The 17,429-nt window shown below is 36.0% G+C and overlaps 1 protein-coding gene across 11 annotated transcripts in view; it reads left to right on the forward strand.

Annotated features, from left to right (window-relative positions):
• The window catches only part of LOC131166443 (cyclic pyranopterin monophosphate synthase, mitochondrial), a 51,670-nt gene that overhangs the window by 17,427 nt on the left and 16,814 nt on the right, over positions 1 to 17,429 (forward strand). For all 11 annotated transcript variants that reach the window (XM_058125013.1, XM_058125012.1, XM_058125014.1 and 8 more), the window contains exon 3: positions 4,991 to 5,628. In XM_058125013.1, coding sequence (XP_057980996.1) covers positions 4,991 to 5,581 — 591 coding nt within the window. In that variant the 3' untranslated portion in view covers positions 5,582 to 5,628. The remainder of the gene's footprint in view (positions 1 to 4,990; positions 5,629 to 17,429) is intronic.

Raw genomic sequence — 17,429 nt, forward strand, 5'->3', positions numbered from 1 at the left:
GCAAGCGGAAACTAGCAATCAGTTTTCTCTTTGTTATCTGATACAAGATAGGGTAATGAAGAAGAAGAGCTGTACTGTGACTCGAAAGAAGACATGGGCTGCATAGCTGAGTCTGAAAAGTAACTATTGGTCGATCAGATGAGAGCAGATCTTGAAGCTGCAGAAGAGGAGGGGTTAAACCAGCTTTTTGCTGAAAACAACGGAGTTTTTGAGTAGGAGATCCTTAACAGCAAAAGTATAGTTAAGACCTCACAGAAGTTGGAGAGATATTGTCTTCAGCTGGATCCTATGAATGCAGAAGCAGGTGCAAATTTTAATAATCATTATTCTGATCATTTGTTGCTTTAATTAGTGAGGGGCCTTTGTCTTCCAATCCCAGCCTTGGGCCCAATATTTCTCATGTGGTTAAGTTGGTTATTCTGTCTAATGGTGGTTGGGGGGATGAGTCTGGGAGGGTTGATCTTTTCATGGAGGATCTTGGTCCATCTAGAACTAGTAAAGGCATCCTCCATCTTCCTTGTCAACTCTCTATTTCTTTAAATACTTCATGCCAAATGGAGGTTTCTAATAGAAGGGAGGGCTGTGGGGTTTGCTTTGAGAGCGGTGAAAGGGACAACCTAGATCCACAAAAACTCCTCAGGGACATAGGTTTGGAACTTTTAGGCCATGCTGGAAATCTGGTGAGGGTGGGTTTAGGCCCTAAGACTTACGATAGGAGGAAAAAGAAAGTCCATAAAGAGCTAAAATACCTTGTTTCTTTGATTAACTCTAAGGGAGGTAAAGGGTTGGGGAAAAGGGGGGGGGGGGGGGTAAGCGTGTTAAGTTATGAAGATTGTTAGTTGGAATGTTAGAGGGTTGGGGGGACTAGAAAAAAGATTTTGATTACGGAAGTGTTGGTCAAGTACTCCCAGGACATTGTGTTCCTTAAGGGGACTGGGGGAGGGCGGGGGTAATTGGGAGTATCTAGGGGGTTCATTGTAGGGATTGGGAATATCTACCCTTGTGTGGTGCCTCTGGTGGTATACTTTTCATGTGGTATTCTCAGAATGTATTAAAAATGGACAAATTAGAGGGCTTTCTTTTCCCCCTCTTTCAATGTTGTTTGAGTAAGAGGGAGGGGTCAGTGGTGGGTTTTATCAGTGTATGGGCCTTCTAGACCAACCCTTAGGAGTGTTCTTTGGGATGAAACTTATTCTATTTTTGGATTCTGCGCTCCTACGTGGATAGTGTTGGGGGGGGGGGGGGACTTTAATGTGGTAAGATTTCTCATAGAGAAGAAATGAGGGGGATAGGGTTTTTTGCAAGTATGTAGAACTTTGACTCATTAATTAGGGACTGTGGTTTAAGAGGCCTTGCCTTAGGTAATGCTTCTTTTACTTGGTCTGTAAGGGGGGCTAGAGCAGTTGCTCAATAGATTGGATAGATTCCTACTTTGCAGGGAATGGGAGGACCAGTTTTAGAATCTCTCATCATACTCTCCTTAGGTTCACATTTGATCATTTTCCTATCTTTTAGAAATCCAGTAGAGTAGTGTGGGGCTCAACCTTCCTTTAGGTTTGAGAACATGTTGCTAGACCACTCGACTTTCATGACTTTGGTTAGGGAGTCTTGGGGGGAGGATATGGAAAGGGGTTGGGAAGGTTTTATATTCATGAAAAAATTGAAACATTTGAAGAAGAAGCTAAGAGTTTGGAATAAGGAGGTCTTTGGCGATGTTAGAATTAGAAAATCTAGACTTTTAGGAGAGTGGGTTTTCTAGATAGGAAGGAGGAGGGGTCTATTCTCTCGAATGGTGAGGAGACTAGAAGAGTTGCTTTGAATAATGAATTGGAAGAGGTGATTTTTCTGGAATTGAGGTGTTGAAGGTAGAAGACTACATTCAAGTGGGTTAAAGAAGGTGTTTGTAATTTGTCTTTGCTTAATAGGTTAGCTAATGGAAAGAGGAGAAAAAAATTTGATTAGAGAATTAGATGTGGGGGAGGGATAGTCACTAGTGATCAAGGTTAGATTGTCCCCGCTATTACCAACTTCTTTTAGAACTTGTATTTGGAGGAGGAATATTGTAGGTCGATGTTAGAGGGGTTGGATTGGAATCTTATTTTTATTGATCAGAAGAGTTGGTTAGAGAGACCCTTTGAAGAGGAGGAAGTGAAGGGGGTGGTTTTTGGTATGATAAGGATAAGGGACTAGGCTTGGAGATGTTTAACATAGTTTTTTCTAAGATTGTTGGGATGTTGTTAGGGGCAATTTGCTGAAAGTTTTTACTGAATTTTTTGGGAATGGGATTTTGAGCAAAAGCATCACTCCTCTTTTACTGCCCTAGTGCCTAAAAAGTCTAGATCTGTTAAGGTTGAGGATTTTTGAACTATTAGCCTTGTTTCTAGTGTCTATAAAATTATCACAAGTCTTAGCTAATAGGATGACTGAGGTGCTTGTTGATACCATTTCTACTGCGTTCGTGTTGGGGGGGGGAGCCAAATAGTCCCTGTACTTGTGGTTGATGAAGTGGTGGAGGATGTTCATAGGAATAAGAAGAGGGGTGTCTTTAAATTAGATTTCGAGAAAGCCTATGATAGAGTAAGTTGGAGTTTCTAGGATAAAGTCCTTGAGGAAGGGTTTTGGCAAGCGTTGGCGTTGGTGGATTAGGGGCTGCTTATCTAATGTGTGGTTCTCAGTGATTATTAATGGCGAGCTGAAATTTTGGTTTAAAGATTCTGTGGGCATTAGGCAAGGTGACCCTTCTATTGTCCTTGCAGCTGATGTGTTAAGCAGGATGGTGGATAGGGCCATGGAGAGAGGGGGTTGGTTAAAGGTCTAAAAGTAGGGAGAGAGGGAGCAGTGGCTGCTCATCTTCAGTTTGTGGACGACACCATTTTCTTCCTTGACAATCATAGCCTTCCTTTAGGAGAATTTTGGGTATTCTTAAAATTTTGAAAGGGTGCCGGGCCTTAAAATTAATATGAGGAAGAGTGGATTAGTAGCTTTGAATGTGCCCATGGAGCAAGGGGAAGGCACATTGAAGTGGGTGGCATTTTGGATTGTCCTATGTCATAGTTAGGGTTCCCTTTGGTGGGGTAATCCTAGAGCAGCAGATTTTTGGAACCCGGTAGTAGAAAGGTTGACTAAGAGGTTAGATGGCTTGAAGAGGGTTCTTTTCTCTTTAAGGGATAGAATAACCTTGATCTAGGCTTGTTTTCTAACATTTTGTTATATTTTCTGTTTGTCTTTGGGATTTCGATGGGGACTGCTAGCAAACTTGAGAGAATCATGAGAGACTTTTTTGTGGTCTGGTAGGAGGGATCACAAGGACGGCATGGTTAGCTGGGATGTGGTTTGTTGTTCAAAAAACGAGGGAGAGTTGGGTCTAGGGATGTTGGTGTCTAAAAACACAGCTCTTTTAACTACGTGGCTATGACATTTCCCTCTAGAAGAATTGTCCCTTTGGCATAGAGTAATAAGAAGTAAGTTCTAGTTGGATGAGAATGGGTGGGACACCAATGTTAGTTTAAGGTGTTCTTTGGGTAGTCCATGGAGGTCCACTTCTCATATTTATCCTTCTTTCATCCCTCACACTAAATTTGAGGCTGGGAGGGGCTCTCAGATCCGTTTTAGAAAGACCTTTGGCTGGGTAATGCATCCTCCACTTCATTCCCTCGTCTTTTCAACTAAGCTTTGAGCGAAATAGAGCTCCATCTTTCTTCCTTGGGGATTTGAGTAGCCCATTGATTTCCTGGAATCTCCATTTTAGGAGACCTATTAATGTTGGGGAGTTGGTGGAGCTGTCTTCTTTGGTATCTCTATTGAATGGGAGTAGTCTTTCTTCGGGGAGGATGTTCGGTCTTGGTCTTTAGTGCTCTGTTACAAAAATTCTAAGACTGCTTCTCATCTTCTTTTGCACTGTGAGTTTTCTTGGAGGATTTGGATTATAGTTTTTGATATTTCTGGGGAGAGGTGAGTTTGCCCTTCTTCAGTTGGTGAATTGTTAGCTATTTCTTTCACAGGGTTTGGTAGGAGAAAGGATAAGGCAGTAATATGGAAGTGTGGAATACTTGCAGCTTTATGGGGTTATGGTTGGAGCGTAATGCAAGGATATTCAATGGGAAGAAATTAAATTGGGTGCTGGTTTAGGATAAAATTCAGTATGTGGTCTCACTGCGGTGCAATGGTTTGGGTTTTTTCGGAGGAATTACTTTCCACAAGTCACATAGAGATTGGAGGAACATTTTGGCATGTTGGTCTTTTATATTTTGGTATTCTTTGGTTGTTTTTTTTTTTCATGGACTGTTCCAGGCCTTTTTTGGGAGATGCCTCATTCTCCCTCTTGTAAATTCTCTTCCTATTAATGAAATATTATTTTGCCATAAAAAAAAAAAAATTATCACATAACACTTTTAGTGGTGGGTTTTGTTCCTCTTGCATTGTCACCAATTGTGCCATGCCAAGCTATTGAATGGAGTGATTGCTGCCTTTTTATGGTGGGTTATTGAATCTGTCCCCATAGGTGGAAGTACACTAGCCTTCTTTGCTTTAAGTCATTGGTGAATCAGTGACATTATTAATGGAGATGGTAGTGCTGGAAAGAACCAAACTGAGTATTGAGTAAAATGGTGAATCTAATTGATCAAAAGATGGAAAAAGAATGTTTATGTGTTTCAAGCTAGCTAATAATTTTGACTTCAAGAGGTTCAATTTTTAATTGGAATCTCACAAGTAAAGAATCAGGAGCTTATGGGTGTGACCCTAATGCATGAACAAAAGGAATCTCATCTCATCAATGAACACGGAATATGCTAAAATACATTCCTTTTCATGTCATGAAAAATAAAATAATGGTTGCATTTGTTTCCTGAGGTGAATAACTGATGCCTATTGTAAGATACTCTCCTGATATTTATAATTTCTCACATAACAATTACATTGCCCTCCCCTCCCCAAAAAAAAAAAAAACTGCCATAACATACTGTAATAGAATTTCTCATCCTGGTTTCAGGAAATGGAATCACTCTTTGGCGAATTTCCTTCAACTGGTCATGCTGGTTCTGTCAGTAGCAACTTTATGGATCAAGGACCCCAGCTTATATCTGAAAAATTAGGAAAAAATGAAGTTGGGCTAACCCACATTGGCAATAAAGGTGAAGCCCAAATGGTTGATGTCTCTTCCAAAAAGATCAGCAAGAGAACTGCCATTGCTAGTTGCAAAGTGATTCTCGGCAAGAAGGCATTTGACCTGGTCTCAGCCAACCAGATGGCCAAGGGAGATGTCCTCACAGTGGCAAAAATTGCTGGAATAAATGGAGCAAAGCAAACAAGCAGCCTTATCCCACTATGCCACAACATCGGGCTGAGTCATGTTTGTGTCAATTTAACGCCAAATCCTAATGACTCTAGTATTAAAATAGAAGGGGAAGCTGCTTCCATGGGAAAAACTGGGGTTGAGATGGAAGCAATGACAGCTGTGACTGTTGCTGGCCTGGCAGTTTATGATATGTGTAAGGCTATTTCCAAGGACATTGAGATTACAGATGTGCGGCTTGAGCGCAAGACTGGTGGGAAGAGTGGAGATTGGTTCAGGAAGGAGTGATTGTCTTTCGAAAAGAAAGTGTAAAGCCTTGCTGGATTAGCATGAAGGTCAGTTCTTTAGCGAACATATGCAAGTTGTGTTAAAATTTAGGCAATCCTTTTTTTTTTTTTCATATAATATGAAAGCATAATTAGTGGTTGGAATTGATTTGTTATAATAGAGCATCTCTTGTCATCAACAAAAATGAATTAGAAAACTACAACTCTTGAAATCCAAGGCCGTTGCTAGCAGATTTATCCAAATTCTCTAACCATTCAGTGTTTGGTTTTGTGTTCCATACTTCCTTGACTAACTTGGTGATACCTTGTACTCATCACCACATTCATTTTAATAGTAAATGAAAGTTTTCTTTTCCTAGAAGCTCAAGAAACTACTTTTTTTTTTTTCTTTATTTATTTTTTAATAAAATAATGTGGGGTAAACATAATTACAAAGGTGAAAAAGATGAGGTTGTGGGCCCATTTGGAAAAGAGATTTTCAAAGATAGGATTTCATTATAACTCATATTGTCTTTTGGAGCATGGATTTCATGTCTTGAATTTGAATGGAACATACCTTATGTTTGGAAAGGTCTTAGATTTGAATTTGTATTGGATTTTGAATAAGATGTATGTGAATTACGGTGTTATCCCAAAAAGGGGTGGGGGGGGGGGGGTTGAATTGGGTATTTCAAAATTATTTAAGTTTATTTTACCACTTAATCTCTATTTCAATATTTAACAAAATAATTGTAAGGGCTTGAAATTAATTCTAATTATTATCTCAATAAATTCAATGATACCCAATTAATTATCAAGTGCATGTAATATTAATGAACATACAAATGTGCAAAAACTGATAATGAAATGGCGGAAATTAAAAAGTTAAGGAAAGAGAGAAGGCAAACACGATTGTACGAGGTTCAGCTAACCCGGCCTACGTCCTCGTCTTGAGCAACCCATTCAAGGATTCCACTAAATCCCTACTCTTTTAATAGGGATGGAGCTTCCCTTACAATACGTTGCTTACAAAAGGCACAACTTTCTCCTACTCCGTTGCTTACAAGAGGCACAACTTCCTCCTCCCTGATTTACAACCCGAACCGTGATTACAATATAGAATTACAATTCTGCAGAACTCAATATTGCTTCTAACCAAGCTAGTGAGTACAATAGAAATCCTAACACATATTCATATGATAAAACTTGAAGCTTAGTATGTATGTAACGATGAGATCGTTATATGAATTATATGCTTCACAAATCTACCCTTTAAATCAATATCTCCCAAAAATGATTTTATAAATAAATGCTTTGGAGAAACGTATGGTTCGATTTTAGAATACTTTATGCAAGATTAGAAAATAAGATCTTTTAAAAAATAATCTTGAATAATGCGCAGATCTATGTTCTCGCTATCAATAATTTGTAAAGTTGAATCTTTGAATACATATACGAATTTGAATATTACAAAGATTTAAACACTATCTTTCAAAAAAAATAATCCTCAAGAATATGTATTGAAAAGCTCTTAGTATTTGCAATCAAATAATTCTTACACTAATCAAATAGCAAATCTTTGAATGAAGATATGTTTAAACCTTTCTTCAAGATTTTAGTTTTAAACAAGAACTTTTCTCAAGTAGTGATCTTTCACAAAAGTATATATAATTAATAATTCAAGATCAATCTCTCAAAATGAATATTCAAGAATAAGTTCGTGAGATGAAAAAGTCTTTGAGAATAACCAAACAGTTAGTTTGATCGCCAAACCTCAATACCCAAGTTGTTTGCACAATATTCGCTGGAACTCCTTTTGAAAATCAACGTAGCCCAAGCTTAGATATGATGTAAATACTTTGAAATCGTAGGCAAGAGCTTAGAAATGTGTTCAATGCTTTCCAGAGTTGTGTATACGTTCAAGACTCCCAATCATATGCCAAAAGTGAGGCACTAGGGTTTAGAGGTTGTTTTTATAAGTAATCTCAGCCTTAGGTTAAGTCTTGACCGTTGGATCAATTTGATTAAGTGAATAACCCGCGTGTTTTCTCGCTAAAGTTCAAATTTTTAAAGTTTTTGCAGGTTCAGATGATTGAGCGTTCGGGTTCAGACGTCTGATGTTCCTTGAAGCACTGAAAATTATAGTCTGGACAAAGGGTTAGACGACTGAACTGTGGGTTCAGTCTTCTGAAGTCCTAGCTCAGACGACTGAACTGAGGGTTTAGATGTCTAAAGGTGTTTTGCCTGTTCTGTGTTTCAATAATTAAATTTTCAGATGACTGAACTAATTCTTAAGTCTTCTGAGAAAATTTTTCAGACATCTGAAGTAAACTTCCGTCGTCTGAGGTTGCATCTTCAGACTTCTGAGGGTACACCTCAGTCGTCTGGGCAAATCAACTTTAGAATTTTTATTTTCAGTTTCAAAATCAATTTTGCTCTCTTGCTTTGATCCCTTATAAAACATTTTCCGGATTTCAAAATAAGGTCTCTAAGTCCATGTTTAACTCGAGAAGATTTTCATGAGATGCATGTGTAGGGCTTATTTTGAGCTTCTAGCTATATCATATAAAATATGCAAATACAATCAATTCTAAATACCCATTCCCATGACGATCTTGAGCTTGACGCTTGCATCTTCATTCTTCTACTCTTTTAGTTCCATGGATTGTGCCAGGTTATATATGCTTTAATCCTCGTGGCTTCCATGATTTCATCATCTTCCGTGCATGCGAAGTAATGTTCTTGTTCACAATTTCAATGCACAGATCAAATACCAAATGATTTGTCATTATCAAAACAGGATTAGACTCATAGAGTTAATAATCTTCTCCTTTTTGATGATGACAAATACACGAGCAATAGAAAATGGGGTACGCCTAACAAGGCTCCCCCTCAAAGAATGCACAATCAAAAATTCAGTAATATGAAATATGCTCATACACAATGTAAAATAGACAATAGTTTTGCCCGTATAACTCATGTACATATGTACTTTTCTCCCTTGCATTAAAAAAAAAAAAGCTTTTGCAAACTATTTTTGCTATAACCTTATATTCTTCTCCCCCTTTTGACATTAACAAAAGGTTTATAACAAAAATGTTCTGACAGAATTATATCTCATCTTTAAAAAATATGCAACCTTTATATTTCAAATTTGTACTGTGAAATATGTCCCCCCTGTGTTATTCAATTTACTTCTCCCCCTTGCTAATGCAAAACAGTGTTGTTGAATTAAATTTCAATGTGAACATACACAGTGTGTCAATTTACATAGACATGGATAAGCAAAGCAGTCATTAAAGTTCAAGGATTTATGTGAGGATCAACAGGTGTCATTTAACATGCAATCATCATGCTATGAGTTTAATACCAAATGTGAACAAATGAGCCAAATTTGAAAATTCTAACCAATTGTGAATATTAATTGATGTTGCTCCCCCTGAATTATGTAATCTGATATAATTCTAGGCAACTTCTCGACTATGCATCAGGCCTAATTCACGTCTAATTTGGATAAACCTATCCTCCGCAAGTGGTTTCGTGAATATGTTTGCCCATTGTTCATCTGTGCATACAAACTCAAGTGTCACATCTCCTTTTTACACATGGTTACGAAGAAAATGATGTCTAATTTCTATGTGTTTAGTTCGTGAATGTGATATAGGGTTCTTTGAGATGTTTATTGCACTAGTACTGTCGCACCTTATAGGAACTGTATAATAGCTTAATCCAAAATCCATAAGTTGTTGCTTCATGTATAGTGTTTGAGCACAACAACTTCCAGCCGCTACATATTCAGCCTCGGCTGTGGACAGAGCAACTGAATTTTGCTTCTTTGACAACCAAGATACTAACGAATGTCCTAGGAAATGACATGTGCTGCTAGTACTTTTTCTATCTACTTTACTTCCGGCAAAATCAACATCTGAATAACTAATAATCTCAAAGAATGTATACTTAGGATACCATAAACCAAGTTCCACGGTTCCTATCAGGTATCCAAGTATTCGTTTGACAGCTAATAAATGTGACTCTTTAGGTGCAGCATGAAATCTTGCGCACAAACATACACTAAACCTTATATCAAGCCTGCTGGCAGTCAGATATAGTAAGCTACCAATCATCCCATGATAGAGCTTAACATCTACTGGTATACCTTGTTTGTCTTTGTCTAATTTCAAAGAACAGCTCATAGGTGTCCCTAGTATTCTTCCATCTTCCATATTAAACCTTTTGAGTAAATCTCTAATGTACTTCGATTGATTTGTAAAAATTCCATGTTTTGCTTGTTTGATTTTGAAGTCCTAGGAAGAAATTTTGTTCACTCAACATGCTCATCTCAAATTCATTTTGCATAGTACTTGCAAACTCATTGCACAATTCTTCATTTGTTGCTCCAAAAATGATATCATCTACGTATACTTGAACTAGGAGCATGTTATCATTCTTAGATTTTATGAATAGTGTTGTGTCTATCTTTGCTATGATAAATCCATTTTCTAGTAGAAAATCGCTTAGCCTTTCATACCAAGCTCTAGGAGCTTGCTTTAAACCGTACAAGACTTTAGTTAGTCTATAAACATGTTTTGGATACTTATGGTTTTCAAAACCTGGGGGTTGTTTTACCTATACCTCTTCACTTATGTAGCCATTTAAAAATGCGCTTTTGACATCCATTTGATATAGTTTGAAATCCTTAAAAGCAGCATAAGCTAACAACATACGAATGACTTCCATTCTAGCTACAGGTGCAAAGGTTCCCTCAAAGTCTATTCTTTCTTCTTGGTTATATCCCTGAGGTACTAGTCTTACCTTATTTCTCATAAGTATCCCATGTTCATCTTTCTTGTTCTTATATATCCATTTTATTCTAATAACTGTTTTATCCTCAGGTTTAGGAACTAATGTCCATACTTTATTTCTCTCAAACTGGTTTAACTCTTCTTGCATGGACATCACCCATGATTCATCCTCAATTGTTTCACTCATATTCTTAGGTTCTTCTTGAGATAGAAATGTGCAATGACTAATCATATTTCTAAATGAGGATCGTGTGGCCATTCTACGGGATGGTTCACCTATTATTTGATCAATGGGGTGATTCTTTATGTACTTCCATTCTTTAGGTAGTTTTATTAACTTCATTTTCAAATTGATTGTTTTCAGCAGATGGTCCTTAATTTCATTTCTCTTATCTGAATCATTTTCAGTAGACAATTTTTCAAAATCTTTATTTATCTCAATTTCATCTTCATCTGTCTTTTGAGCAAATGGATTGGATTCATCGAATACAACATAAATGGATTCTACAACTATTAATGTTCGTTTATTATATACCTTGTAGGCTTTACTATCTAAGGCATATCCTAGAAAAATATCTTCATTTGATTTCACATCAAACTTTCCTAAGTGTTCATTGTCTTTAAGCACAAAGCATTTACAGCAAAAAATATGAAAATATGAGATGTTTGGTCTATGGCCATTCCACAATTCGTAAGGAGTCTTATTTAGAGATGGTTTAATGACTCTAATCAAACTCTATTTAGAACATAGCAGGTAGTATTCACTGCCTCATCCCAGAAGTACTTAGGTAACTTATGTTCATTAAGCATAGTTCTGGCCATTTCTTGTATAAACCTATTCTTTTTTTCAACTACACCGTTCTATTGAGGTGTTCTAGGAGCTGAAAAGTTATGAGATATTCCTAATGAATCACAATATTCTTCCATATCTTGATTTTTAAATTCTCTACCCCTATCACTCCAGATATTTTTGATTGTATATCCTTTTGCATTTTGAATTTTCTTGCACAGTTTAATGAATTGTTCACACGCTTCATCTTTGTGACCTAAAAATAGCACCCATGTATATCTAGAATAATCATCAACTATAACGAATGCGTATGATTTTCCTCCTAAACTCTGAATTGGGTTTGGACCAAATAAATCTAAATGTAACATTTGAAGTGGCCTAGTAGTAGAGATGACTTTCTTCTTCTTAAAACTAGATCTTGCTTGTTTTCCTAGTTGACATGCATTACAGATTTTATCTTTCACGAATTTTGCCTTAGGCAGTCCCCTAACTAAGTCTCCTTTAACTAATTTAGATATTAAGTCAATGTTTGCATGTCTTAGTCTCCTATGCCAAATCCAACTAATCTCATTCTTAGCAAAAAAACAAGTTACGTGTTGAGAGTTAAGTTATCAAAGCTGGTGGTATATATATTTTCACGACGCTTAGCAGTGAATAAAATTTTGTTATTAGTTTTATGTTCAACAATGCACTTGTCATGTTCAAAAGATACTTTATAACCTTTATTGCATAGTTGACTTATACTTAATAAGTTATGTTTTAAACCATCAACTAGTAAAACATCATCTATAATAAGTGATGAATTGTTACCAACTTTACCTACACCTGTGATCCTTCCTTTTGCATTGCCCCCAAAAGTGACAAATCCTCCATCCTTTGGTGTGATGGATGCGAATTTAGCTTTATCCCCAGTCATATGACGTGAACATCCGCTGTTCATATACCATCTATCTTTCGAAGTGGACAATTTCAAGCACATCTGCAAGACATAATCTAATAACTATTTTTGGTACCTGGAGTTTCTTGGGTCCACGGGGGTTAGTGCTTGACTCTCCTTTAACTCTCCATACCTTTTTCATCTTAACATCTCTGTTCTTAAAAGGACAATCAAATTTTATATGACCCATCCTTTTACATTTAAAGCATGTGGTATATTTATAAGAATCTTTTGATGGAACATAAGTCTTTGATTCTTTTACAAAATAACCCATGTAAAGATGTTTTTGTTTCAAATTTTCTTTTCCATTAAAACCAATTTCTTCTTTATCTAGGGAATTTCTTTGAGCTCCAAGGAGTTTTTCAAAATTAGTTTGACTTTCTGTAAATTTACAAATAATCTTAGATTTATCTTTCAAATTCTTTTCTAACTCCTCAATTTTCAAATCCTTGTCTTTCATTAAGGATGCATGAGATTCATTTTGACTTTCTACTGACTTTGAAAGTTCCTTCAATTTTAACTTCAAAACAGAATTTTTCTTATTCATTTTCTTAAGCAATTTAAGCATATACAAATATTTCTGTTGCAGTTCATCATAAGAGAGCATGCTATTTTCATTTTCTGAATCACTAGAATAATAAGATGAAGCAAAACAAAAAGATTGTACCTCATGGTCTTCGTGAGCCATCAGACACAAATTTGCAATTTCGTCATCACTGGATTCAGATTCTGAACTACTGGTACTGTGAGTATCCCTACCAACCTTTAGTGCCTTCTTCTTCTTCTTAGACGTTTTCTTCAGCTGGGGGCAGTCTGGCTTGATATGCCCAACTTCTTTACAGTTATAGTACATAGGAAGATCCTCCTTTTGCTTCTTTCTGCTTGCCTCTCCCTTTTCTGTTTTTGAGCCCTTGAGTTTTCTGGTGTATTTTTTTTTTTCTTATGAACTTTCCAAATTTTTTAGTGAGAAGAACCATGTTATCATCCGATTTTGAATCACTTCCTTCACTGGAGCTATTAGATGATGCCTTAAGTGCTGTAGCTTTCTTTGGTTTATTTTGCTCATTCTTCCTCTCAATTGTCGCTAGCTCATAAATGATGAGCGATCCGATCAGTTCATCAACTGACATCTCCTTCAGATTCCTTCCTTCAACTATTGCAATAGCCTTAGCTTCCCAAACTGGCAGTAGTCCCCTAAGTATTTTCCTAATCAACTCATAAGTAGGGTAAGATTTACCAAGAGCATTTAAAGAATTCGTGATGTGTGTGAATCTAGTGTACATGGATTGAATAGATTCATCAGCAGTCATTTTAAATGCCTCATATTCACTAGTAAACATGTCTATCCTACTATCTTTTACTTCCTTAGTACCTTCATATATAACTTCTAATTTTTTCCAAATCTATTTAGTAATGTTAACAGGATATCACCCTATTAAACTTATTTACATCTAGTGCAGAGAATAGCAAGTTCATTGCAGTAGCATTTATTTGCACTGATTTCCAATCTTCTTCAGTATACTCATCTTCAGTCTTGGATATATTAACTTTATCAACTACTTTCATAGGGACATGGTTTCCCTTGGAAACTATTTTCCACACTTTCCAATTCACATTTAAAAAATATATACTCATTCTTCTTTTCCAGTAGGTGTAATTTACACCGTAGAAAATAGGTGGTCTAGTGGACGAGTGTCCCTCACCGAATGGGGTTACACCGATGCGTGCCATGTGATCTTTTTACAAAAATAACGGTTAAGTCTATGTAACCTCGCTCTGACACCAAATGTTAATTACGCTGTTATCCCAAGAGAGGGTGAATTGGGTATTTCAAAATAATTTAAGTTTATTTTACCACTTAATCCCTATTTCAATATTTAACAAAATAATCGCAGGGGCTTGAAATTAATTCTAATTGTTATCTCAATAAATTCAATTATACTCAATTAATTATCAAGTGCATGTAATATTAATCAACATACAAACATGCAAAAACTGATAATGAAATGCAAGCGGAAATTAAAAAGTTAAGGGAAGAGAGAAGGCAAATACGATTTTACGAGATTCAGCCAACCCGGTCTACATCCTTGCCTTGAGCAACTCACTCAAGGATTCCACTAAATCCTTACTCCTTTAAACCGAGACGGAGCTTCCCTTACAATCCGCTTCTTACAAGAGGCACAACTTCCTCCTCCTCAGTTCACAACTCGAACCGTGATTACAATATAGAATTACAATTTTGCAAAACTCAATATTGTTTCTAACCAAGTTAGTGATTACAATAGAAATCCTAACACATATTCATATGATAAAACTTGAAACTCAGTATGTATGTAATGATGAGATCGTTATATGAATGATATGCTTCACAAATCTACCCTTTAAATCAATACTCCCAAAAATGATTTTATAAATAAATGCTTTGGAGAAACGTATGGTTCGATTTCAGAATACTTTATACAAGACTAGAAAATAAGATCCTTTAAAAAATAATCTTGAATAATGTGCAGATCTATGTTCTTGCTATCAATAATTTGTAAAGTTGAATCTTTGAATAAATATACGACTTTGATTATTGTAAATATTTAAACACTATGTTTCAAAAATAATAATCCTCAAGAATATGTATTGAGAAGCTCTTAGTATTTGCAATCAAATAATTCTTACACTAATCAAATAGCAAATCTTTGAATGAAGATATGTTTAAACCTTTCTTCAAGATTTTAGTTTTAAACAAAAACTTTTCTCAAGTAGTGATCTTTTATAAAAGTATATATAATTAATAACTCAAAATCAATCTCTCAAAATGAATATTCAAGAATAAGTTTGTGAGATGAAAAGTCTTTGAGAATAAGCAAACAATTAGTTTGATTGCCAAACCTCAATACCCAAGTTGTTTGCACAATATTCGCTGGAACTCCTTTTGAAAATCTATGTAGCCCAAACTTAGAAATGATGTAAATACTTTGAAATCGCAGGCAAGAGCTTAGCAATGTGTTCAATGCTTTCCAGAGTTGTGTATACGTTCAAGACTCCCAATCATATGTCAAAAGTGAGGCACTAGGGTTTAGAGGTTGTTTTCATAAGTAATCTCGGCCTTAGGTTAAGTCTTGACTGTTGGATCAATTTGATTAAGTGAATAACCTGCGTGTTTTCTTGCTAAAGTTCAGATTTTTAAAGTTTTTGCAGGTTCAGACGATTGAGCGTTCGGGTTCAGACATTTGATGTTCCTTAAAGCACTGAAAATTATAGTCTGGACATAGGGTCAGACGACTGAACTGTGGGTTTAGTCTTCTGAAGTCCCAACTCAAATGACTGAACTGAGGGTTTAGATGTCTGAAGGTGTTTTGCCTATTCTGTGTTTCAATAATTAAATCTTTAGATGACTGAACTAATTCTTAAGTCTTTTGAGGAAATTCTTCAGATGTCTGAAGTAAACTTCAGTCGTCTGAGGTTGCATCTTCAGACTTCTGAGGGTACAACTTAGTCGTCTGGGCAGATCCACTTCAGAATTTTTATTTTCAGTTTCAAAATCAGTTTTGCTCTCTTGCTTTGATCCCTAATAAAACATTTTCTGGGGTTCAAAATAAGCTCTCTAAGTCCATGTTTAATCCTAGAAGATTTTCATGAGATGCATGTGTAGGGCATATTTTGAGCTTCTAGCTATATCATATAAAATATGCAAATACAATCAATTCTAAACACCCATTCCCATGACGATCTTGAACTTGATGCTTGCATCTTTGTTCTTCTACCCTTTTAGTTCCATGGATTGTGCCAAGTTATATATGCTTTAATCCTCGTGGCTTCCATGACTTCATCACCTTTCGTGCATGCTAAGTAATGTTCTTGTTCACAATCTCAATGCACAGATCAAATACCAAGTGATTTGTCATTATCAAAACAGGATTGGACTCATAGAGTCAACAATGTACCATCCAATTTTAAATCTAAGGTCCGAAATTCATGCTCCCAAATGCAACGTTAATGTATTTTGTATTGCATTTCATTCAAATACAAATATCCAAGTTGAAGGCCCAAACCTCAAGTTTCTAAAACATAGGGTTAGGATTCTTAAACTCCCTTCTATCAAATGCTTGTGTTTGGACTTTGGTTAACATCCCATCTAAAATTTGGGAAATCCTCATATTAGTTAAACATTAACATTTAACTGCTAAAATGCTTTCTTTTTTTATTTCCATCCTAGTGCTGACATGAGACTGTTTATTGTTCTATGCGAAGGAAGCTATATGGCTTGATGTGTGTTTGCATTCTGATGGACAATTAAAAAGGAATATATAGATTAAAAATCACGGCCTAATATTGAAATAGCTATTCAACACATGGACTAATTTATGTGTATACAATATTGTGCATTTGGATTGAAATTAGGAATAGCTTCCCAAGAGGGGGGGTGAATTGGATTCTAAAAATTTCTTTTGATTCCTTTTAAAATACCTTAAACTTCTTTTATTTATTTTAACCAATTCTTGACTTGTTTTTTAATTCCTTAATCAATCAAGAACTTAGTTCTTTTATCCAATCAATTAAACACAATCTTCAAACCAAACAATCAATTTATTTGCCAAGTACAAGTTAAACAACAAACAACCAAACCAAGATATAAAGTATTCAGTAATTTGATAATGTAAGATCTTGAGATAGTTTGTTTGTTTATATAAGCCCTGTGATTATGAATTATAATTTATGCTTACTGAAGTAAAGCCCTGTATAAATAAATCCAATCACTCTTTCCAAATATTTAGAATTCAAATAAACTCTTGGTAAATTTATCTTTGGGGTGTTAACCAAGTAACATACTCCCGTATAGTTTCTGCAAGATATGGTGTAACCAACGTACTCCCTTTCGGTTTCCGCAACCCAAATCAAAATTGGATTTTAAGTTTACTTGATTTCCAAAATGCGTAGTATGTATAAGTTAGATATTTAAATCATCCACGCAGTTGTATATGAACTGAAAATAAAGAATAGGGAAAGAGAGAGTGAGACAGAGATTTTTACGAGGTTCGGCTTATACCTGGCCTACGTCCTCGCCTTTGGCAAACCACCAAAGGATTCACTAAACCTGTCCCGTTGACGGGTGGAACAAAACCGATTACAACATTCCTTGGTTAAGGCTAGAGCCTGCCTTCTCCAAACGATATTCCCTCGTTCGGTCACTCCTTACATAGGCTAGAGTTTGCCTCTCTAAGCAATATCCTTTTGCTTAGCCAACGATCCAAACACCTTGGAACGTCAATGAACTACAAGAAACACAAGATAAAATCTGCGTACAAGTATACTCTCTCAAAGAGAAAGTTAGTACAATTTCAGCACTATA

Source organism: Malania oleifera, chromosome 10 (genome assembly GCF_029873635.1).
Source record: "Malania oleifera isolate guangnan ecotype guangnan chromosome 10, ASM2987363v1, whole genome shotgun sequence".
In the NCBI taxonomy this organism is placed as follows: Eukaryota; Viridiplantae; Streptophyta; class Magnoliopsida; order Santalales; family Ximeniaceae; genus Malania; species Malania oleifera.